General features: G+C 45.6%; 1 protein-coding gene across 1 annotated transcript; it reads right to left on the bottom strand.

Moving 5' to 3' along the window:
• Positions 1 to 508: 508 nt before the first annotated feature.
• LOC307241254 (fibulin-2-like) lies at positions 509 to 24056 on the bottom strand. Its single transcript, XM_080015294.1, has 16 exons — positions 22747 to 24056; positions 15681 to 15789; positions 15051 to 15180; positions 13682 to 13892; positions 12003 to 12215; positions 11077 to 11199; positions 10447 to 10548; positions 9291 to 9422; positions 6643 to 6780; positions 5524 to 5667; positions 4320 to 4448; positions 3130 to 3255; positions 2544 to 2660; positions 2320 to 2448; positions 1703 to 1826; positions 509 to 1615 (listed from the first exon to the last, which is right to left on the bottom strand). The coding sequence occupies exons 1-16, from the start codon at positions 24053 to 24055 to the stop codon at positions 1258 to 1260; spliced, it is 3594 nt and encodes a 1197-aa protein (XP_079871420.1). The 5' UTR covers position 24056; the 3' UTR covers positions 509 to 1257.
• Between the last annotated feature and the right edge of the window lie 1422 nt (positions 24057 to 25478).

Genomic DNA, 25478 nt, shown 5'->3' with positions numbered 1-25478 from the left:
CTACTGTGGGAAGAAACTCAAAGTCAAGGGTGCGAGGATGTGTGCCGCCTGTAGGTGGGAGTGGAACTCTTTCTGTGGAGGTTGATGCCAAAACCTATGGCGTTTAATAAAATCCATAACAGCGCTGTAAATCTTTTGTGAGTAGAGATAACCAACGATGCATGATTAGTTTATTTCATTAGCCGCCATAAACAGTGGGTTTGGCAAATAGGGCGTGCGTGCCAAATGATGAAGCTCGTGCACATGCAAGGTGCGGACAGGTATGTAAATAGGCATGTATATTTACTGTGAGACAAGTCCCGACCTGAAGGATTCATATACTGTAACCATCCCACTGAAGAGTAGCTGAACTACACCTATACACACGCAACATTATCGCACTCAAATTGGGGATATCGTATGACCAAGACCCGAAAATCCAGCACCAATGGTATAACATAACAATACTCCATAGTAAAACAATTATTAAAGATCAGATCATTGAAACACAATCAAAACACACACAGGCTTATTTTGGATATTTTAATAAAAATATTTTGCAGCCTATGAATCCAGCCAAAAAATATATCATACATCCTTTCATTATATGTCTAAATAAAGAGATACAAATGCACGTCATATGCTATTAAATAATAAAAAATAATACACGAACAACAGCTCTGGGTAATAAGAGCTAGATGGTAATTCGATGTGATGGTTGCTCTCATAGTAGTATCAAGGGAGACGCAAGAGAAAGCAAAACAGTGAGATTTCAAGGATAATGACAAACAAGGACAACACGATATCAGTTAAAAACAAAGAGTGGTGGAAAACACATGGTTCCCTTTATCATTTACCAACACATATCATGCTGCTTTTGTTTGGGATGTATCTCCAGAGCATACTTTTTTTTTTTCTTCCCGAATTAAGTTTTAAAATTGACATCCATACCTTTTGTGGATGTTTTCTCTTGATTGGATTTTCGTTACAAATTATTGTATGAAAGTAGATTTTCACATCATCACGGTGAACATTAAAAAAAAAAAAAAAAAAAAAAAAAAAAAAAGGCATTAAATAGAAATACTGGTTGATGTTTTTGTCTCACATCATTCATTAAGTTATCCACAACTGGCCATAATTTACAAAAGAAGATAAATCTCGACCGCTTGCTCACATGGTGATAAGCAGAGGCCGCATGTACAACAGTGTTAGGTGGGGGCGATCTTATCAACTCGTATCGCACGGAGGTCCACGGCTCCGCCGGGGAACGCGGGTGCGTTAGAGCGAGTTGGCCGTGATGAAGACGTAGATGCGGGCCAGGAAGGTGGTGAAGGTGCCCTGCCGCCACAGCTTCATCTCCACGTCGATCAGGAAGTCCCGGGGGTCGCGGACCTGCCGGTGCAGGTAGACGGCGCCCGTGTAGGCGTTGAGCTTCCGCGTGCCGAAGAAGTTCTCCTCGTTGCCGCGGGCGATGCTGATGATGACGTTGTCGCCCGAGTACGCCGGCGACGGCCCGATGCGGAAGATCTGCGCTGGGAGGATGATGTTGGACTGGAAGCTGAGGTAGTAGTAGGTGATCCGCATCGGCGAGTTCTGACAGTCCAGGTGGTTTGGACAGCTGATCCTCTCACAGCGCCTGGAGGGGGAGGGGATTGCAAGTCCTACATCAGAAAATCAAATTCAACTGCAGCCTCGTGGCTGTTCTAGCGTCGCGGGAACTTACGTGTCGGACACTTTGCGGTAGTTCTGCGGACACTCGAAAGCCAGGCAGCGGTAGCCTCCCTGGATGTTGTAGCAGGTCTCCGCTAACGAGCAGTTATGGGCCCCCACCGTGCACTCATCAATATCTAAAAAATGTAAAAAATAAAAATCACAGAGGAGCTGTAAGACCGGAAGGTGGCCTCAAGGCGATCGAATCGCAGGCGAAGGACTCGTACTCGTACTCTCAACGCAGAAAATTTGTGAAATTGGCCCTTGAGGTGGAAAGAAACAACTTAAAAAAAACCGTTGTGAGTCCAACTTTGAAAACTAGTCATGTTCAGCAGATTGAACTGGAGACGGTGGCTGATCTCTGAAGCGTGAGGAAAATGAATGACTGTAATAATCTCAGTTAAAGCCTTCAAATGCTAAGGCCTAAAAAGTGTAAGTAGCCTAAAGTCTTCGGAGTGAAATATCTTATTCACGGAAAGCCTCGTCCTCCATAAGTCAGCGTCCTCAGAAATGCTGTTTTATATAGTGCTGTCCTGTTTTAAATCTACACAATTTATCTTGATTTTAAAGGTTCTTTTTCTATGACTTTGAACCACCTTTATTTGTCAGTGTGTCTGTGTGTTCTCGCACCTCGACAGGAACGCCCGTTCGGGGACATGGCGTAGCCGAACTCGGGACAGGCACACTGGTAACTCCCGGGGACATTGACGCACTTGTAGCTGCAGAGGTGTCCGACGCTTTGGGAACACTCGTCGATGTCTGGGGATAAATCGCGTGGAACCGGGGGACAAATGTCAAGCGGGTGAATCGAAATCCTTATCCGTCACAATTGTGCGTAACGCAGGAGAGCAGACCTTCACAGGAGTGTCCGTCCCCCCTGAGGTAGTAGCCCTGGCTGCAGTAGCACTGGTAGGAACCGTAGACGTTGGCACACTCCTGGCTGCAGGGGTTGGCTAAGCACTCGTCCACATCTGACGGCGAAGGGGTTTAGAGGGTGTTGTTGCCAAAAATTCACCATCGAAGGTATGTACGGTTCATTAGAGAATATAAGAATTAAGAATTATAAAAAAAGAAATAAAAAATAAACACACTATGAAATACATGCAAATGCTGCAATCACACTGTACAATGGCAAACTCCTACTGTAACTGGCAGAGACACACACACCAACACGATGGTTTACTGGTTTATTGTTTATCTTATAGGTTTATTTTATTGTACATTGCCAATTGTTTTCTACATTTTGTATATACATTTTTTTTTTTTCTATTTTCAAATTTTTTATTGCTTCATTTTTTATTGTCTATTTCTTGTAATGTGTGCTGCCGCTACACCACAATTTCCCTCCGGGGATGAATAAAGTATTGCTCTCTATCTACTATCTACACACACACACACACACACACACACACACACACACACACACAGACACACACACACCTTCACAGTTCTTGCCATCGCTGGATAAGCGGAAGCCAACTGTACAGGAGCATTCATAAGAGCCCGGGGTGTTCTCACAGGTCTGGGCACACAGGCGGCCGGGGTAGCGCCAACACTCGTTTACATCTGCGGGGAGGAGGCAGCCTCGTATCTCAAGAGTGGAACATGAGCTTAGGTGCACACGTGCAACCGCCCCCGCGAGCGTGAGTTTGTTTCCCCTTAAATGTCTCCGTGTGAGTGTGTTTGTGTGCATGGGAACGAAGGTGTGACGTGGGGGGTAGCTGCCTTCGGATAGTCTAAACACTTCGGTGGAGTCCATTATTATTTGAGTCACAACACAGTGGAGCGTCAGAGTGGGAGAAGCAGTGGGTGGAGGTGTGTGTGTGTGTGTGTGTGTACGTGTAGATGTGTGTGTGTGTGTGGGGGGGGGGGGGGGGGGCTGTTCTGCAGCAGGTGATTTGACTCTGCAGCTTGGGGAACTGCAGGAGACAGCAGTTATGCCACTGCAGAATGTTAAACAGGGGGTGGCCAAATTTCCACCCTTGGAGAGAGAGGGAGAGAGAAAGGGAGATAGCGATGGAGCGATTAAAATTTTTTTTAAATATTATCTGTATCTCTACAGTATATACATTAAAAAATGTAAAAATTAATGAAAATGCAACGACATTCACTGTATATTCTTCTATTTGTATTTCAGGTTACCTTCACTTTGTTGGATTTTAATGTTCAATGTTAAATGTGTATATATGGGATGGAGAAACAAGATACTACCGTAGTTCAAGTACAACCATGAAAGAAAATGCACAATATATATATATATATAAAACATTTTTTTTTTTGGTCATCTATTTATATTTTGATGTGCAATATTTACAACTTTCTGACTGTGTTTTAGATCCGTCACTTTTAACAATTGCATTGGAAATGTATGTTCCCAATGTCAATAAATCCCTTTTTAATCTAAACTTGGGTTTAATTGACAGAGAAAGAGCGAGAGAGAGAGAGAGAGAGAGAGAGAGAGATAAGGGATGGTGATAGTGAAAGAAGAAGGGAGGAGGGAAACAAGAGCTGGAATTAAAGGGCGAGAGGGTGAGCTGGAGTTAGGCAGAGGGCGAGGACAAAGACAGTCATTCTGCTAATTTCCCAGATGGTAAAAGGTGTAGATGTCAGAGAGATACGCCGTCCATTACCGACACACATCCTCCTGAACGAGTCGTACTGGTATCCAGGCTGGCAGTCGCAGCGGTACGAGCCGGGCAGATTGTGGCACAGCTGATCCTGTCCACAGCGATGCAGGCTGCTCTGACACTCATCCACATCTGCAGAGGGTTAATTCATATGGAGGTGTAACATGTAACATGGCATCCCATGCTTATCGCTTCTATTGCTATTTGTCATGGAAAACAGTCAAACAACTAAGGATGGATGACGGCGTACGAGGTCGACTGCCGCAATAACAACAGTATGTTGATATTTTCCTCAAGGGTCAAACAATATCTACAGTACCTACCTGCCAGTGCCTATGCTCAAATAGCTCAATTTTGATGGAAGTCCCAAAGGTACCAACGTGTTGAGTGCAGAGGCAAAAAGGCTTTTCAGTTCCCGGGCCCTTCACCTTGGGATGAGTTATAAAACTGCGGGAGTTTGTCACTTTCAATATGTTCAACCATGGTTAAAGTAATCGTAATCGTAATCGTTTTGTAATCGCTCCACCTCCTGGCTTTCCACTTCTACCATTTTTCCACGTTTCAATTGTAAATTGATTCATACTGTACCGCCCGGCCTTTTACGTGTTATGTTTTCATGTTGTGTAGTCCGTAAAATTGCCTGCTGCATCCTTGGCCGGATTCTGAATATCAGTGAGACTAACCAGGTAAAATGAAGGTAAAAATAACGATCGAGAGGCATGTAACCAATTCTTGGAGGCGTCCAACCTGCTCGGAAAATCAGGTTCCCATTTTTATTATGTCTCTTCGGGATCATACTGTACATACTGTAATAAGTAGCAAGCCCATAGTAATAAATCATATTTAAAATTCACACCCTATAAACGCATAACAATAATTCATCCTGTGCGAAGTATCACATTTTGTATGTATTTTTATATCTTTATATATCTGACTATTTCTGTTTTTTATTGTTTTGTATTTTTTCCTATTTTATTTTTTTATTTTTTATTTTAAGATAATGATCTGTAGTGTAACGACCCAAACCTCATCAGAACAAATTCCTAGTATATTTAAATGTACAGGGTGGAATAAAACTGATTCAGATTGTGATCATGTTCTGTGGCAATATTCTATGATATCGATCCCTCATTTCTCAGGTTTTCTGTGTGTGTGTGTGTGTGTGTGTGTGTGTGTGTGTGTGTGTGCGTCCCCTCCTAAATCCTACCGATGCATCGAGATCCATCTGGACTGGCGTGGTAGCCGCGGCTGCACATGAGGATCTTCCTCTGGCAGGAGTACGAGCCCACCGTGTTGATGCAGTTAAAACCTGGACTGCAGGGCTGGCTCACGCTGGAACACTCATCAATGTCTGTGGGAGAGGGAGAGAGACAGAGAGAGAGAGAGAGAGAGACAAGAGAGAGAGAGAGAGAGGGGGGAAGCCATCACGCACTCACACCAACATTGGTTGCGTGATGAACGTTACGTGCATTCTGTGTTGTCTTGTGCGGTTTTTGGTTTGTGTCGTGCTGCATCGCACTTCCCTTCTCTATATAGTTTTAGAATTCGTACTTCTTTTACAGTGGCGTTGGCTGCCTCGACATGCCCCAGTTCCTGCCCCTGGGGGCTAATTCCACGGCATTGGTTTGTACTGGAGGAGGACAGGGGATTGGCTTTCATCCGCCCCGCTGCAGAACCTCAGCAGCAACCTCTGTGATCTCCTGTCTGTGTGGCATTTAACCCCTCAACTGAGCGGCGTTCGGTGCCGACGCCTCTGTCTGCCTCACCCGCAAACCAATTGTACAGAACGATCATGTAGTATTCCTGTTGTCGATCGGAATGGTATCTTTGTCTCGATCTATTGAGGAATTCCAAGAGAAGTGTTTTCTCTGCACAGGGTCAGTAACGCACTCCCTCTCTGCTCTCAAACTGAAAATACAGAAGCTTGTTTTCTCACTCATTAATATATGTTACATCCTCTTGCACCATTGTACATATTTGTATTGTTTATATTCACTTTAGTTATATCCCTGTGTACATACAGTATTCATACAGAATTTTATATATAAAATTCTATATATATATACTCATTAGTTAAATGAGTGTGCGCACACACGCACACACACACACACACACACACACACACACACACACACACACACACACACACACACACACACACACACACACACACACACACACACACACACACACACACACACACACACACACACCTTGTTTGTTTGTATTGGATGTGTGCTGCTATAATGCCACTTTTTTCCCCTGGGAATAAACAAATATCTATCCATCCATCCATCCATATGATTGGTTGAAGGGTCTCTTTTACCGACACAGTTGCCCAGGGCGTCCCGTGTCAAGCCCATGGCGCACTGTGGTCTGTGGGTGCACATGAAAGAACCCTCTGTGTTCACACACTCAAAACCAGGGCCGCAGTCGTGGGTCATCTTGACACACTCGTCGATATCTGTTATAAAAAAAAAAGCAGAAGAAAAACATCAACAACATCATATAATATTTTACCATTGCTTCATGTATTCTTCATATATTGCCTCATTATCTTAGCATTACTTGTGTCTGGGGTTGTCTTACAACATCTTGAGAGATGAGACACAGAGTCCATGTAATACCTCTTTTCACCACTAGATGGCAGCGCAGCCCAACAGCAGATCACAACTCGGTCCCAGCCCACAGCACAGTTAATCAACAGCAATCGAATCATAGTCTAAATTCATGGCTGTTCTTGGAATTCATTTTCTTACAGTCACTCTCATTATAAAATATAAGTAGATAAACGTTATGCAACTTATTATTTCAACTCGAAAAATGGTTTGAATTAGTTAAATGAGTAGATGGCTCTGTTTTAGAATATGTGTGAGTTTGTGCACTGGAATGTGTGTGTGTGTGTGTATGTGTGTATGTGTGTGTGTGTGTGTGTGTGTTGCAGAACATCATAGCATATCACCTTTGAGACTTCCGCCACCTGTCTATTATGGGATTTCCCTGCAGAATCTCCCTGTAGAAACTCCTAACATATCAAGACTTTAACACTGTAGGGAATCATACTCCTGGGCGGAAACAACTTGTGGTGAGTTGTGCGTGTGGTAGAATGTCTGTATTTTTATATATTGCACGTGCACACGGAGCTCGCTTGCGTGCCTTCCCTACTGTGCCATCCTGAATCCCCACCCCACCGCCACAGGGTGGGAGGTCTCTAAGCGGCGGATGGTGATTGAATGTCTCGCTGCTGACACCAGCCTCGGTTCAAACTGAGCGAGGCCGACAGCTCCAGACACACAGAGAGAGAGAGAGAGAGAGAGAGAGAGAGAGAGAGAGAGAGAGAGAGAGAGAGAGAGAGAGAGAGAGAGAGAGAGAGAGAGAGAGAGAGAGAGAGAGAGAGAGAGAGAGAGAGAGAGAGAGAGAGAGAGAGAGAGAGAGAGAGAGAGAGAGGCCAGGGATCAGTGAGAATGTGTGAGAGAGCAATTGGTCTGACCGCCGGTCAGACCAATTGCACCGTAATTGGCTTCTGACAAATGAAAGAGGTGGGCGGCTTCTAAGGGGCGGCGAAAAGTCAGAGGGCTCGCCGGCTGCTCCGTGGAGGAACGTCAAGGTTGGACCACGGGCGAGGGCAAGAAAAAGTCAGTACTCGTCACGGAGAAATGAGCTGACAATTCGTTTCGGCGTCCCTGTTCAAGGGGAATCCCATTCGCCACGAAACAAGAGAAGGGTGTTTCAGTAAGCAGTGACAAGGTAATGGAGGAAAAAAGACACTTCCCCTCGACGGTGATTATCAGCTTCATTGGTCAATGCGCTGGTTTTATTATCATAAATCGCATTTTGTCTGATTAAATGTTTTCTGATTTCACGATTGCTGGGAATTTCCGAAAAGCAGGAATCCAGGTGACTGCAGCACTAAGCAGCCCTTTTTGCGGCACAGCCATGTCAGCACAGTAGCACAGTAATGTAGAAACAAGCGGTGAGAGTCAGAGTGAGAATGCTTCCATCAGCTGAAAGTTGGTCAATTTGAACCTTCATCCAACCGTTCTGCTACTCGCTGACCCTTTAATCATCAAGCGCTGAAATCCAATATACAATCTTCTGCCCAAAATCACCTGGTATTCCCTGATCCCTAACCGAGGTTTGGTTTGCAGGTATCAGAGATTTCAATCGAATACCTTTTAAAACGATTTAAAGAAAAAAATGTAATCTAAATTTAAGACCGACAAATCGCATCGGCCAAGTGTCAGGTTCTGCGCTGGGTTTTATAACGTCGGAAATGTTCAGTGTAACTGGACGGTCTTTGACAAGAATAAATATATGGATGATTAAATTTAAAAACCATGTAAAACGTGTTGAATTTGAGCTCCAATACATTTAAGACTATTTAATGACCTTTAATCCCTAATATTTGTAAAAATGAATGGAAGACACCCTGTATAAAGAAAAATGTTTCCCAGTAACCATGTATTGCTAAGTCAGTTGTCAGTTTCATCAGATGAGGTGGTAGCGCAAATCACAGATGCTTTATTTTGACTGCGTACGGGATAAGCAATTCCCTTTCTTTCACTACCCAGTGAAGCAGGTGCATTACCTCTTCAATACAGTAGATGTATTATGCAAAGCGTAGATTACTGACTCAGACAGGACGCAGAGGACATATTATACCTGTACGATAGTACAGGTATAATATGCACTGGCTTCCATTGAAACACTGGGACAACTTTGACTCTGCAACTTCTTACCCGGTAGAGCTAGTGACATCAAACACGGTTCCTAGAATAAGGAAGCAAGATCTGCTGATCAAGCGCTTCGTATTTGTTCCGCAGAAGAAGACGGGAACAAAAAACTGTGACCCCAGTTTTGGTGCTTTGGCAGCTATGGAGGTGCCTTCCCCAATGTGTCAGATCTGCTGGGACAGTGGGACGTTGCACCCAACCTTTACGGGCTAAAGGGTGCAGTTCGGTGTTGTTACTGTACCTTCACAGATGTCGTTGTTGATCTGGAATCCCAGGGGACAAACAATCTGCCTTTGACACGTGTAACTCCCCACGGTGTTGGCACAGCGCTCGTTCAGCTGGCAGGCACGTGCGGACAAACACTCGTTGATGTCTGGGGGTGGAAAGCAAAGAGGAAAAGGTAAAAAAAAAAATAATAATCTGTAAATCCCCAAAACATTTCCACAACTACTGATGAATAGGAACAAATAATACTAAATATTTAACTACTAAAAATGGTGTTGGGGAAAAAATTCTGTATTAACATGGTTGCCGAGAGGATAGAAAGTCAATAGTACGAGTAGAAGGATGAGAACCAAGATATTTAGGCTCTGATAATGAACAAAAATGAATTTGATATGTAATGCATTGCCTATTTCGCCATTGTGGTTGACGATGCACGACTCGAAAACGAGTCGTTCATATTGAACAAATCTGGAGTCACTCCGGCAACAGAGTCAGTAATTCATTTTTGTTGCTCGATTACTGCAGCCAAACACACAGGAGCTGCAGGCGGGAGCTGCAAGTCAGGCATGTGGCTCAAACAGCCCAGCTATGCGCCCAACAAGCCCCTAAATTTAGATTCTAACTTTTTACTGAGTGATTCGTCAAGAAACCGGGTCTCGATAAAAAGCCAAACCTTTCATCGCTACTATCAAGGAGAGAAGCCGCCAGTACATTTGGTTTAAATTAAACCTGTGTGTCCAATAACAAAACAATGAGATGCATACAGGGTTACACAATCCTTTCCACAACAGAATAATAGTCCATTCCAATTTGGCACGGCATAGGATCAAAATTGTGGTATGCAGCCGGTAAGATAAAGAGTGCAGACTCTGAGGAATATTGTTGTCTATTATCGGTGAGAGGGGATTATGGTTTTATCTGCAGAGGCTCTTAAGGAGAGAGAGAGAGAGAGAGAGAGAGAGAGAGAGATATCAGAAACAGACATTCCTCTCTCAAGGAATCTCCAGACTCGAACCAGACGAGAACTGAGAACTGAACCGAGGGCTGAGACTGATCTATTTTAGCCGTCCAACCTCATGTTCAGGCAAAAAGCACATTCCCCTACTTCAATGGAACATACAAACCCCTTTTTTATCAACAATGCCGTGGATCCCAGTTTTTCGGTTTCTCACCATCACACGAGCGTCCATCGGCCTTTAGGTAGAAGCCGGGGAAACAGGAGCAGTGGGGCCTTCCTTCCACTGGGGTGCACTGCTGCGCACAGGGGCCGTTCCCTGGGTAAATACAATATATCAGTTGCGTGAAGTACATCACAACATCCGCCAGGACAGAAATCAGGGTGTGTGAGGCCTGTGTGTGCGAGATAAACCCGAGTTACCGTATCGCTACTCCGCCAGTTTCCTGTTTCCAGGACTGGGATCACCCTGACCTGGTGGTATTGTCATTCATACTTCATGGCCCTCTACATACACGGAGCCAATGAGACCCTGCCCCCGTGCTTTGGTCAAAAATAAAAATAAAGCCCGAACAAAGACCTGTGGACGACGCCTGGCTCATTTTGAAAAAACAAAGTGACCTTTAATAGATCCTTGACACTTGAAAATTAGAAGGGCAAGGCTTGAAATCGCGCTGTGCCGATCCGCGCGCGGCCCGCTGCCGCCGGCGTTTCGTCTTCGGGGAGCGTAATCGGCCGCCTCTCGGTGTCTTCTGTAAGCCTCTGATTAACGCATGAGGACGCACGTGTGCGTGGTGTACAAAGCCCGGAGGTTCCGCCGCTCCCTTCACGGAGCCGGAACGCTCACCTTCACAGGGGTTGGGAGGGTCGGTGGGCTGGGGAGTCGGGGGCGGAGGAGGGGGAAGGAGTGTCGTCTGCTCCGCCGCTGCTCTGTCATCCTCCCGCAGCCTGTTCTCCTCATCCATCGTCCCTGAGGAAACATGAATAAACTCATCACAGGGAAGGCTAATTACCCTGTTATCAAGGATTCCGATTTCCCCCCCTCCTCCACCCCCTCTTTCAGTCCTTCACGAGCAGTTTTAACCTTGTGCAATACCTGTGTTTTCTTTCAATGGCTTGTGGCTTAGGGAAAAAAATGTGGGACAGGAAAAAAAAAAAAAACCCATTGCCTACAGACAAACATTTGGTTTTTATTAGTGAGCCTCACTGTAATTTACAAAAGAAAAAAAAAAAAAAAAAAAAAAAAGGCTCTGACATTAGAAGCCTGTCCAGACAGGCTCACAGTGGTGTGGGTCTGCTAGAAGCTAATTTTCATTAAATTGAAAATAGTTATAATTAAATGCCTACCTCCGCGGAGATCAACAGTATTCGGTGTCAAACTTCTTCGGTTTGACACCGAGAAACGTGTGTCTCCTGAACCGAAAAAGCCCTGTGACGTGTGTGTGTGTGAGGTGGCGGAATTAAGAGACATCTCCGTCAGCCCAGGAAATGAATGTTGGTGTGCGATTGGAATAACTATTATTAGACAGTATCGGCACTGGCAGACAGGAAGGAACTCTCGCAGACGAGGAAAATAATATACTGAGCGAAGGTGTGGAGAAATAAAGACGAATGGAGCCTTCCTGCCAGGGAAATGATGACAAGGAAAGTCGGATCAGTGTAAATCACGCTGGCAGGTTCAGGTGGCTTGGAAAAATGCTTTGCTGTACCTACCAACAGGACAGTTTATAGTTTGACGGCCACACACTATGGGGCCGGTGGTCTCCACTCTACCTTCTGCACAAGTGACGCCGTCGTCTTGCAGCGAGTACCCGCCGTAGCATTCACACCGAAAAGAGCCGGGCGTGTTGACGCAGCGGTGGTGGCAGAGGTTGCCCTGGTAGACCAGGCACTCGTTCATGTCCTCCACCTTGAAGGGGCCCTCCACCGCGTTCTCCTGCTCCTCGCCGATGGAGAAGGCCTCTTTAGGAAACGGGCTGTCAGACACTTGAGGAGGGGAAAAAACAGTTGTTGGTGTCATCAACGTACACTGATCAGCCACAACATTAAAACCACCACTTATATTGTGTAGCTCCCCCCCGTGCCGCCAAAACAGCTCTGACCCGTGACCCGTGGAGACTCCACAAGACCTCCGAAGGTGTCCTGTGGTATCTGGCACCAAGACGTTAGCAGCGGATCATTCAAGTGCTGGAAGTTGAGAGGTGGGGGTCCCATGGATCGGGCTTGTCTTGTTGTTCTGCTGATGCTAAATCCGATTGGAGCTAACCCCGGCCATCCTCATGATGTAGAAGAAAACGTGATTCATCAGACCAGGTCACCTTCTTCCATTGCTCCATGGTCCAGTTCTGACGCTCCCGTGTCCATTGTAGACGCTTTCGGTGGTGGACAGGGCTCAGCATGGACACTCTGACCGGTCTGCGGCTACACAGCCTCATACGCAGGAAGCTGTGATGCACTGTGTGATCTGACACCTTTCTATTCTAGCAGCATTAACTTTTTCAACAATTTGTGCTTCAGTAGCTCTTCGGACCAGACGGGCTGGACTTCACTCCCCACTCACACAATGAGCCCATGGGAACCCATGACCCTGTCGCCAGGTCACCGGTTGTCCTTCCTTGGACAACTTTTGGTAGGTACTACACCCTTCAAGACCTGTCGTTTTGGAGATGCTCTGACCCAGTCGTCTAGCCATCATAATTTGGTCCTTGTCAAAGTCGCTCAGATCCTTACGCTTGCCCATTTTTCCTGCTTCCAACACATCAACTTCTAGAACTGACTGTTCACTTGCTGTCTAATATATCCAACCCCTTGACAGGTGCCACTGGAACGAGATGATCAATGTTATTCACTTCACCTGTTTGTGGTTATAATGTTGTAGCTGATCGGTGTATATTCACATTTACTGTCTGCTACCAGGCGTGCTGGCTCCATAGCAACTGAAAACAAACTTTTCAATTAACAACTGTGTATTCCATTGTTTATAGACAAGTGCCTTATTAGCATGCACAGGCTGTTAAGTTGTTTTAATAATTTTTCTTAAATTCAAAAGTGGTTCACTGGAGCACAATCTAAATACGACTTTGTAATGTAATGTCACACGACGCAGGGGAGGACTAGATCTCTCAATATTCTAGATTGGTGAACTTGGGTATTACACCTTGCTCCTTCTCCTCCTCTTGGCTACTGTTTTCAGCATCATTTTGAAACCTCACCACAATTCCCTTCCCCACACACACTGCCCTTTAGCGGCAAGAGTAAGCTGTTTCTCTTTGTTGTAAATCTGTGATTTTTCTTGCCGGCGCAGTGGTACAGTATATATTACATCTGTTTGGCAGTTTCCTGGTGTTTATCCTGCTCTGGCAGCTCTGTGCGTAATTCATTCAGCGCATTAGCATTGCGGGTTTTAGGTTTTGGTTTCTGTGTTTGCGCGTGTGTGTGTGTGTTCACAGTACCTTTCTTTGGCTGCGGGGTGGAGTCCAGAACGGGTCTTTCTCTGACAGGGTGCCATTTATATCCCTCGGTCGGCGCTGTGACCTCCCTGGCCTCCCCCGCGCAGCAGGTCAAGAAGATCCGTGTGCAGTGGGAGCCCAGGGGCCGTTGGGCGTCGCAGCGGTGTCCTTCGGTGCGGAACCTCAGGCCCAGAGCGCAGCAGCCGCAGCACTCCTGCTGGGAGAAAAACAACATCAGACACCTACTGTATAGTCTCAGAGTCTAACAGGGAGCTACACTACATCTGTACTATCTAGCAGGTATGAGTGGCAGGAGGAGGTGAGGGATCAAGTCAACTACAGCTCTAGTTATGGAAATGAAAGAGAAAAGGTAATTTATTTATTAATTAATATAAATAAACAAATAAATATACAAATAAATAGATAATATGATATAATGCGATATAAATAAATAAATAAACTGTTAAAATCTATCTTGAATTATGACAGTGTTGATGTTTTGGACTTTACTCCCTCATCATTTTCATCCCCCTGTTACTAACCCGAACCCTAACCCTTAAGTATTTTGTTAAATGGGACTAAATAAAATGGAAAAAAGAAAAATGGAAATAAGAAATATTGCAGTGTTGTGTGTTTGTGCTGTGGCATTGCGATACCGAAACAATGAAGGTTACAGCCGGGAATTGGAAGCAAATATTTAATAGCCTTTCCCCGGCCTTGAGACTATAATGACGCTCAGGATGTACGAACAACCTTCCTCGAGCACCCAGATCAGATGGCAGCTGAATGGCTGTGGAAATAATAACTAATGTGATCCAGCAGAGCCTCAATGACCACGGTAACAAACTGTGCAAAAAAATAGTATCAGGCTATTCTATTTTTTCTACTTATCAAATATCAATTCGAAAAACGGCACATGTTGGAAAAACTAACAGGGAGCCTAAACGGATGATGTAGTGGTCTTGTGAACATTTAAAACATCTATAGTGGTCTGTTTTTGATATCACAAAACTTTAAGAGAGGAGGAAAAAAAAACATTGCGGGAACATTTTTTTTTTACTTAGCCCTGAAGTATTTTGTTAAATGGGATAATTTAATCACAGGAGCAACTGGCACCACGGCTGCCACTGGAAAAACTAAAGCTGCCCAGAGATTGTAGGGAGACATTTTCATGGCTATAGGGACTCGTAATATGAACATATATTTTCCAAACTCGCATGACTAAGGCATTTGTGTACAACTCAATTAAAATGTATATTGAATTCAAGAATAAAATAGCTCTGCTTGGCAGTTTGCCTTTCAAAGAGGTTTTTATTCACATCCATCCAGTTCCTCTTGGCCCCATCGTGCGCGGTGCTTGAAAAACACTCGCCTTGTAGGAGTCGGCTCCGCATTTGTCACCGCCGTCCTCTTCACAAAGGGCCCCGGCTTTGGCGGCATTAATACCGGCCGCACACTGCTGCTCGCTCAGGGGACGCAAACAGCATCGTTTCTGAGAGATCCTGGCGGGAAAAAGAAACGACATAGGAGAAGAGGGAGCTGTTTGGGCTGGAGCTGAGGCTGAGGCTCTGAGCTGGTAAGATGTTCCTCCCCAATAGTGCTACAACAGAGCTGATCAAGCCATTACAAGTTCCCGTTCAATGCTGGTTCATCTTTTGGAATGCACATTGTGACGGGAATCCAAAGATACTGCAATTTACACCGACGTTACAATTTCCACTAAATGCGACTTATGAAACCGTAACAATGGCAATCTTATCCCAGAATGACCCTTCAATGTTTCTTAGGAAATGTGTTTGTTCATTTGATAAGCTTTGTGTGAAGGGATTCTCTTCATATTTATTTACTTCACAAGCGGGATAAATCGGAAATCACGTACAGACTTTATCGTGACATTTCCGCAACTGGGTTGTGTGATTGAACGTGCGTTACAGTAAACCCAGCTTTGCTCAATTTGAGGAATCAACCTCAGCGATGTGGGTCTTTTAAATGGAGGAATTACCGACAGACGGAGTGCTTATCCTTGGCGGGGAGCGGCATGTTGTTGCAGTGACCATTGGCCGTGGCCCATTTCTCCCCCGTCTCGCAGCAGACGCTCAGCAGCTCCGCCGCTGGACAGTGAGTTCGAAACACAAACAGGGAGATCCGGATGAGACCGATCGAGGTAAGTAAGCACCAAGTGTTTTTAGGAGAAACAGGTTGAAATGAACCAATCAGGCAAACTGCAGCCGATTTGAGAACAGGACACAACACAAAGCACGAGAGTCCCAAATGTTTACGGCATATTCAAAGAGTGACAACACCGCCGTTCGAGCGTTAGCGTCGAAACTTAGTTCAAAATGTGTGTTTTGGCCGTTGCAACTATCCGACCTCGGCATTTCTCCGAAAAGAAACCTTCAAAATGAATTCCTCCACGGTTTGTTTTCCACATGCTCGCTCGTTAAAAAGAAGTGAGATTGTCACTTTTTCTTTTTTTTTTCTCAGCCCAGCCCGGCAACAGAGGGAAAACACGCGTCATCTGATTCACAGCAAAGTCTTTGAGTGACTTAGTTCATCGCATGATCCAGCGAAAGGTCACAGCGTTCCGTCTTTGATTTGCCGCTCCTGGAGCTCCAAAGCTCATGATCTCTCCCGTTTTCCAGCCAGTCACAACCTACAAAACAAGCCGTATGAATAAACTCTGGACCTTCCACAAACTTCTTTAGAGCAAAGCAACGTCCGCATGGGTGCCTCCTAATGAACTTAAGACTTTACGAGAACGTATGGAAAGAAAATATCAGTTTTGTGGAAGCAAATCATCATGATTGGGACCTTTTTTTGGGGCTGTGGCTCAGACCCAGAAGACCGAAAAAACACAGTGTTGATTCAAAACAAATGTATCTGTCGTTGCATATCTGGAATTGAATCACCGCACAAGTCGCTGCAGAGGGAAAAGGTGCTGAATGGAAAAAAAAATTCTCCAAGAAAGAGCGGCGCCGCAAGCTTCCGAGAAGCTTAATTCGGGTGTCAACTCGAGTCGCTGAGGTCACCGCCACACTGCGACTTCCACTCTTTGACTCCTCTCTCCCTCACATCCTGTTTGTTTGGTGGAATATCCCTCCACTCGAGGCACCTCGCCCTGGAAGCCGCTCTGCACGGGCGCGAGCGGCTGCTGCGGCGCACCGTAATTTATAAGTTTCGGGATACTTTGAGAACATTTGAAGCCTCCACAGGCCCCCGGTGACTCTTTGATGCTCCTCGCATCGCTGTCCCAGTCAGGCGCTTTAACAAGTCCCTTTGAACCCCAGCGCATGTAGTGTTATTAAAAGACAGGGAACGCGATTATTCATCTTCCTTTTCGCTTGCGCCCCTTTTCATTTTCTCCAGGTGGAACACTGCACACGTTCTCGTTTGCAGATATCCAGATGGCAGAATGTATACACAGGCCGGCAACAGGCACCCATATTTATTGTGGAGCATTGAAGAAGAAGAAGAAGAATCTTTAATTGTCACGCAACACACCACACTACAACACATGCATATACACACACACACATGCACATGCTTTGGATGGTGGCCGGTGAAATGAGGCCTCTGCATTTGAGTAATTGACGTTGAAACAGTCTTTGTTTGGATTGAATTTCAGAGGAAGAAATATATATATATACTGTACTTAAAAACAAATAGTGATAAACTGTTTGGAGCCAGTTGTTGGTCTTTGACGTGCCTACTAATCAAACCCTAACAACGGACTTCTTCCACTCATCCGTGTAATAATTTGGTCGGTTGATTGATGAAGCCTGAAAAGGGGGAGACTTGTTGGGAAGTTAGTGAGCATCTTTCCTTCCTCTGCCTGTTATTACGTCTGTCTATCGGACCAACAGGAACACCAGACGCGTGCCTGCGGACCACGTCCCAACAACAATGACATCACCTCAGCTGAACGGGACACCAGACCGACAACACGAGAAGGGCAGCTCTCGACACGTCTCCGTGGTGTCGTAAAGTGGCGTGTTACGGCTAATCAGGCCGTGTCATGGCGGTAATGCACAGGACAGGTGGGCTGAAAAGAAGAGGAGCCTCGAGCAATAACACAACCTTTGACTACTGTACCACGTCCACATGCTGCAACCAAAATAAGTGTGTGTGGATAGACCAACAACTGATGTCAAGAGCATTTGTGTGTGTGAATGCAAATGTGTATACGAGAGAGAAATGGCCGGGTCACACCGCCGGCGGCGGGGCGCTGCAAAGCGGCAGGCTGCAGTGCACTTCAAACGGAGCTGGGCTTCATCGAGATGCAGGGGGCGGAGCGACGACCGGCGGCGAGCGGACAGCTTCACGGCGACAAGGAAAGTTGAGCAGGTTTCAACTTTATACAAATGAGCAGCACTGGGCGCCGGGCGACAGCCAATAGGAGGGAAGATACCCTCTCAATGGCGCTGATCCTTGGAAAGTGGATGCCCGGACCACTGCATATTTTTCATGACTAAGCTTTTTTTTTTCATGAAAAACGTCCCTTAAACAATCGAAAAAATAAGGAGCACGTCGTTTTATGTTTCTCCAACGAGGAAATTTTTTTATTTGAAGGGACAGATGGCAAGATCATTCAGGTCATTTTTTTCAAGAGGTAATTCATTTTGCGAAGTAAACGGCTACACCATTTTAATAAAAAAAAAGGTTGACACGGCCCCATCTATCTACATAATGTATACAGTTACTCCTCACTTAACAACCTACCTGTTTAACGACTGTTCAGACTTACGACCAGCTCTCTGACCAGTCTGTATTGTACGCTGAGTACGAAACCGCGACGTGTGTGCTGTGTGCACAGCGTCTCAGCGTCAAGCATCTCATCGTGCACCACCCTTATTCACCGTTCTCAGTCTCATTCCCGCAGTCTGTCAGTATTCACTACACTAGCGTTCGCAATGGCCACGCAACCCTTACCGCGAACTAACATTGGTCCTCGCTTATCGACCAATTCGCTTAGCCACCTGGTCCTAGGAACGGAACTCGGTCGTTAAGTGAGGAGTACCTGTATTAAATATGGAAAGGGAGATTTTGAGGAGACACGCCCACAACAGCCAGGGGCACAGAAGCCCCGTCGCCAGCGCTGTGACCCGAGCAAAAGCATGGCGGGAAGGAATGAATTTAAGAGGCAAATGAGCTTCTGTTTTGTATGATCTTTATTACTCTATGTGGGGCTGGTGTGCACATGTCAGGGAACACCACCAAGGCTTATTTTTTTAATAACTCCAACACAAATATTTACGGAGACCCTCTTGTTATCTGAAGAACATCATCCTTTACGTCCCAGTATGGACAAATGTCCAACGGCAGCTGGCTGTGACATAACAGGGAGTGCTCTGCTCTTTCTTTTCTCTCCGTCTCTGACTTCATTTCCAACACGGCGAGATCAGGTTTCAGAGAACACGGAATCGACAGCTATCCTCCTAATCCCTGAGATTTAACATGAACACACGGCCATGTGCGATGCCTCTCTGTGAACTCTTGACTGAGGTCGTGGTCAGTTAATGGGAGGCCTGAGGGCTGGCCCCAGTCTTTTATGGCTTCACACACTAGCCTCCAACCCCATCACTCCTCCCTGTGGTTGGATAACCGATATTAAGCAATGGAAAAATCTAACTGAGAGCACATCACCGTAATGGCATGTGAGGGGGACCAACAGGTTGTTTCCTTAAAATGTGCCAAATTTTCCCTGACCACAAATCCCTAATTGCACCATGTGCCTTCTCTAAATCAGCATAACAATTATAGATACATTACTATGGCGGGGGCGGGTGGTTAAGGCGTCGGCTATAGATGGAGAGCCAAGTGTGGCTTGTTCGAGGAGCGGACGCACCTGCCAGAGGTGAGCATAATTAATGGATGTTATTTAAACTCTGTTCCTCGTGGTTTGCTCCCTCTTGCAGTGAAGCTGGGTCCGAGCCTAGTCTCCCCGGAGCCCGGGGGGACCGGAGCCTGGAAAGGCTTTATGTTATTTGTTGTGAGCAATTTGTTAAATAAAATACCCCGTTGGGAGCGTGAACATCAACCTCCGTTAATGATGCTCACCTCTTGTAGCCACGTCTGCTCCAGGAACAAGCCAAACCTGGCTCTCCATCTACAGCCGATGCCTTACCACCCACCCCCTAGCCACAATTACATTAAACGATTCATCAGATGCTCTGTCCAAAGCCACTTACAACTTATTCATACGCCTGTGGAGGCGGCCATGCAAGGCTCATCGGGAACAGTTAGGGCGTTAAGCGTCTCAAGGACACTTCAGCATTCTACCAGGAGGAGCTGGGGATCGAACCGGTTGCTAGACGACCCACTCTTCCTCTCGATCCACTGCTCTTGAGCCTCATACATTCTGCGGTGCAACAAAACGGCGTGTCGCTATTGACCCTCTCCCATTCCCTCCGGGGCCCTGTAAGTTGGATGCGGCCCCCTTGCCTTTTGCTTTAATATGCCTACTATCTCTAATACATCCCATTACAACTTCACATATGTATTTCCACACATCAGCAAAGCAAGAAAAGCTGAGAAAAAGTTGATCTTTTTAACAAATTTTGGGGAAGAAATAGCAGTCCCTTGAAAAAAACGACTATAATATCCTCACAGTTTAGATGGGAGGAGAGAAGAGAGAGGACAGTCATCCTGTTATTTATCACCTCTCCCTTTCTACTTTTAGGTCTTGTTTATGTGTGGTTTTCTTGGAGTTGAGGGTTTTTGATTTCTAAGCACAACTATCGTGCAAATCCGTCGGGGGTATTCAGTAAGAATACGTTGCACAAGCGGGGTATGCCAAAAATTCCTGGAAATGACCGGCAAAAAACCCTTGGAGATAAAGCGAGAGCGAGCCGCCGCTTTTAAAATGATCTTCAGAGTAATGCAACAGGCGGGGATGAAGTGTATCAAGGCCCCCTCCGGAATTCCCCCTCCTTTTTTATTCCCGGAAAAAAATTACACGTTCTCCGCCCACTCCCATGTGCCGTGTGTGACACCGCGTGTGACACTGGTGGCGATAAGTTAAAAAAAAGTCCAACTTCAGGAATGTCGCTCCACCTCACGTGCTGGGACAATTTCTAAGACGCAGTTATGCACTAACATATGTCCACTTGCCCACATTGTGATAACGATGCGGATATATCTCGTCTTCTCTTGCACAGCCATGACGAGTGGTGTGTGTATGTGTGTGTGTGTGTGTGTGTGTGTGTGTGTGTGTGTGTGTGTGTGTGTGTGCATGCACACGAGCCAGTTGTTCCTCTGTCTACCTTTGCCGGAGTGATTACTGGGGAGATTGGAAAGCCGGTAAACCTCGCGGGAGAAGGATAATCACAGCGGCTCACCAGAGAGAAGCAAGTAGCGTCTGGCAATCAGGCTGCAACAGAGGTCTCATTCATCACATGGGCATTATGCTGCTCACAGGTACAAGTCCAGAGAAATCCTACGCTGGATCCGGGCCAGGTTCAGAAAGCCTAAACAGTCCCATCCCCCACTCTGCGCAGGCTGTTTCTGGTCAAATGAGGGCACACTATTTGACCGGAGGAGGAAAAACATTTACCTTGGACTGTGTTTAAACACAAAGCGAATCAGTTGAGGTTGAGTGCACGGTGATGTTGTTCTTTGTGATGCGTGTTTGGCTTTGTTCCCCGCTCACATCGATAACCGCCCTTAGTCGAGGCTTTTTATAGTTTTTTCGGACTCCTACCGCTTCCGCTTAAACATCCGGGAAATCTTCGCTCGGGCCTGCAACACTTTACCGTTGAACCCGTACAAGGTCACTTTGCCAGATCCGCTCCACCCAGATCAGAACGTGAAGATATATACAAAAAGGACTTTGAAGGGAATAAACAAGCTCTCCTAGTTGGCCTACAACAAAGCTCCAATTCACGGTTGAATTCTGGGATATTATCCTCATGTGCCGATGCATGTTGCGGGAAAACAATTGAGGAGATCCATCAAGACTCCTTTTGTCCTGCGACGAACGAGTGCGGCCACTTATTCACCGGCTTCCCAGACGGTGGACTACAGTTCCACAGCACGGCACGCATATCCAGCGCAAAATCGCAGTCATAATTTAGCCAAGAATTTGTGAGTCCAACGCCTCGACATACTAACTTCATGTCATGGGATGTATTTGGCGTGTACCGCCGGCCTTCACTCCTATAGAAACATCCCATAAGCACATACATACTGAGCATTCCTCAGGAGGCCAGGTGCTGAAAGGAGAGAAAAGTCCTGGCAGGTCTCAACAAAAAGTCACAGTGTGATAAAGTGAGTTAACTAGCCATTGCACTGGTTCGCCAAACAACATCTACAGTGAGGGCAAAGGGTCAAAAAAAGTGACGTGTATCAAATAATGCGTTTGGTAATTCATGACATTTAGTCCCCATGTGAGAATAACACCGTCCCTCTTTGTCTGATTATCCAGCAAGACTTCTTTCCACTGTACACCGTAATAAGGATATTATTAAGTTCGGTACATTTTACACTTTAAGTCAAACAAATGTGAATCTGTATCTGATCCCAACGATTCCCTCTCTGGGGGCGAACAGTTTTTTCTCACGCTTTCCAATGTGGTGCGACACATCTCTCCAGTCACACATGGTACCGCGTCCAACCTTTAAGCACATGAACATACAACGATCCAAAACTTAAACCCAACAGAGATATTGACAGTAACTATTGCGATTCCTGATCACTCCCGGGGCGGTGAGGTGGAAAATGCCATTTAGGGAACACAACCTCTCCACGGAGCCCTGTTTTTGCCGGACCGCTGCCAGCTTGTGTGGAGTTATTATGGATCCCTTGTCCAAACACAGGATGTGAAAAAAGGAAGAGGAAAATGTTTTATGATACAGTAACAACCTTCTAATGTCATCACCACATTACACACCTTCACAGGCTGACGCATTTGGGTTTAGGCGTTCCCCAATCATTATTTTTTTTTTTGATCCTGTAGTTTCGTTTTTGGTAATATAATTGACAAAAAAATGAATAGGGTAAAAAACAAATATAGAGATGTTATCGTAAAACATTACGGTTTTGAAATCTACTTTTAAATCGTGCCAACTTACCATTTGTTTCCGCCTTGCCGTTCTGATAGTCGTGGAGGGTTTGAGCCTGTCTTTTGGGCTTATCCCCCTCCTCTTTCATCCTGATTGGGGCCGTTCTGGTGGGACTGAACTGGACGGTGGGATAAGAGTGCTGCTCCTCTTCAAAGGCCTCCCCTTGTCCCTTGTGGCTATGAGGGCGTGACCTACCGTGACCCCCGGAGCTGCTTTTCTGATTGTCTCTGTCATGGCCACTGTGTCTAACTCCCTGATCGACGGGGGTGGTGAGCCTCTTATCCTTCAGGGTCTCTTCAGCCACTCTGTCCCTGTCACCGTGATGCCTAATGGTCCTCTCGCTGACCGGCTCTGTGGCTCTCTGTGTGGTTGTCGCTAACGATGTTGCCGTCTCTCGCCGAGCTCCGGCGGTAAGCTGTTCCGTGTGCCATTGCCTCTCGGCCATGTCTCTCCTCTGCTGATCGCGGTTTTCCGGTTCCCCACTTGGCACTTCTGTACCGCCGTCACGGAAGCTGGAGGAAACGAAGCTTGACTTGGGGTAAGTTGGTGGTGCTGTTGAAGATTGCCTCTGTTGGGCCACATCCAGGGGAGTGGAAGATGTAGGCTCTGCCAGTGTATAGTCATACTCCTCTGTGCCAAAACTGGGTGGGTCCTGCTTATATAGCGGTAGAGTGTTGCCTAATGCCAACTTGGAAAATGGATGCAGGGGGTTTGTCTGTTTACTGTCAAGTGTGCCACTGAAGTCCCTTAAAGGAGCCTTGTTCTCAGTTGTGGTGACCAGCATTGTCTTGTTGCTACTACGTTGGTCACAGCCAGGGATCGACGAACACATTAAGCTTCCGCCATCATTTGGACAGTGGCACACCTGGCACGGGTCCATCTGAAATGTATGGCCCGCATCGTACTTCTTGGTGCCACGGACGCACCCGATTCGCCCACACTCAAGACATCCATCTTTGGGCTTTATGATCTCGATGCAGTTGGGTGGAATGTCGGGACAAGGGATAAAATGGCAAGCTATCTTCCCTCCTCCTTGCGGACAAGAACATTCTGTGCTCCCGAAATCCACAAAGTAGGACTCTCCCTCTGGGACTTTCCCCTTCTGGAAGCCTGCGTGGACACAGTCATAATACTGGTAACCCTCACAGGTGCATCCCTTCCTTGCACAGGTGGCACAACATGACCCCACCCCCAAAACCTCTTCAATGCAGCTCTGAAGAACGGGGCAATCCACGCCGGTGCAGTCCTTCTGGCTTAGGCAGAGATCCAGACACAGGAAAACCCAACATAAAAGCAACGTAACCCTCTGAAGGTTCATATTGCATTTAAAAAAAAAATAAAAAAAAGATTCAAAAGACAGATTTACGAAGAGGACTTCTCTTCGGTGTGGTACAATTTTAAATTTAATCCAGATGATGATTAGTTGATATCTTTGGGCCTGAAAAAAGTAGAAGAAAACCCAAATAGGTTAATGGTTTTAAAGTAAATACAGTAAACATCCAAACTTTGACTCAGCCATCTTTCGGGTATGGACTAAAATTGAACATGATCATTGACCACACATACAATTGCAGGAGAAAATATGTAAATTTTCAGTATGTTTATTTACATGCTGCGAGTCATGTGAACCCACTTTACATCATATTTATTTTTTCGCTCATTGTAGCTGTTAAAGCAAAAAGGTATCTCTTACAGATCTCTTACTTCTCAACAAATAAAGAATAAACACAGGGCTACAGTCGAAGAAACACTAAGGAAGTTTTTTTAATGTGTGCGTCAGCTGCCCAGACTTTTAAATCTGTTCTTCGGTTGTGGTTTAAAAAATAATGCGCACAAAAACAAACAGCGGCAGCATAAGAGACATCATTTGAATGTTCCGATCTGACTTTGAATCAGAGGTCATATTGGAGACCAGGTGTTTTCTATTTTTCTTTTCCTGCTTTTCCCCGCTGCAATGAGCGCCGGTTGCTAGACGCTATGTCATTACACGCTTCAGAGTCTGGGATGAAGATATTTACACTAAAAATCTAACTATTTGATTACTTTGTGGAAGTTCAACATGTTCAAGGTCAAATTATTCAATTTCCTGAATCCAGTGTTTTACACATACTGTAAATAGCACAAAGACCATCCTCAAACACAGAGTATTAAGTCAGGGCAAATCTGGTCCATGTACACATGGTATATTCCAGACACCTCCTATGCTCTTTTGTACCTTGGTGTGTAGCAAAACTTGCTTCAACATGTCCCTAAGTATTTGACTACAACTCACAACTCTTCATCTATGCATGAAGACAACCCTATTCGGAAAAGATATGCTGAACTTAAAAAAAAATATTTCGCCATGATTTCAAGCACTCATTATATGTGTCATAGAATATAACAAAATACAATATACAGTAGATAACTATCCATGCATCTTAATGACAATGAAAGTATTTAACTTGCATTCGATGCAGTATTTCACACCTCCTGCATGCACTGATCGTGAAAAACATTTTTCCAGACGGTTTTTTTTTTCCCCACAAAGTAAAAGAAAGAAAGAAAGAAAGAAAGAAAAAAAAAAGAGAGTATCATCTGGTTGAAAGTAAGACAACAATCTCTTTGCCACTGGACCTTTCTCCCACATCTACAGCTATGTAGCTCTCACTTCATCACATAGGCAAGGCCATGGAAAGACATGCAACCCGCTGCAGGATCATTCGGGGAATCAATGATGTCTTTGTGTGCTTCTGGTACAA

This window comes from Zeus faber, assembly GCF_960531495.2.
Source record: "Zeus faber genome assembly, chromosome: 15".
NCBI classification, from domain to species: domain Eukaryota; kingdom Metazoa; phylum Chordata; class Actinopteri; order Zeiformes; family Zeidae; genus Zeus; species Zeus faber.
The sequence above is the reverse complement of the archived record's forward strand: the minus strand, read 5'-3'. Positions and strand labels throughout refer to the sequence as shown.

What these genes read in the sequence shown, in the direction of transcription:
- LOC307241254 (XM_080015294.1), bottom strand. Translation starts at nt 24,055, where the DNA reads ATGAACCTTCAGAGGGTTACGTTGCTTTTATGTTGGGTTTTCCTGTGT. An exon ending in CAACAACGACATCTGTGAAG is followed by an intron (nt 6,781 to 9,290) that starts GTACAGTAACAA and finishes TTTTTATAACAG; the next exon opens with ATATCGACGAGTGTGTCAAG. An exon ending in CGCCCTGGGCAACTGTGTCG is followed by an intron (nt 5,668 to 6,642) that starts GTAAAAGAGACC and finishes CCTCTCCCACAG; the next exon opens with ACATTGATGAGTGTTCCAGC.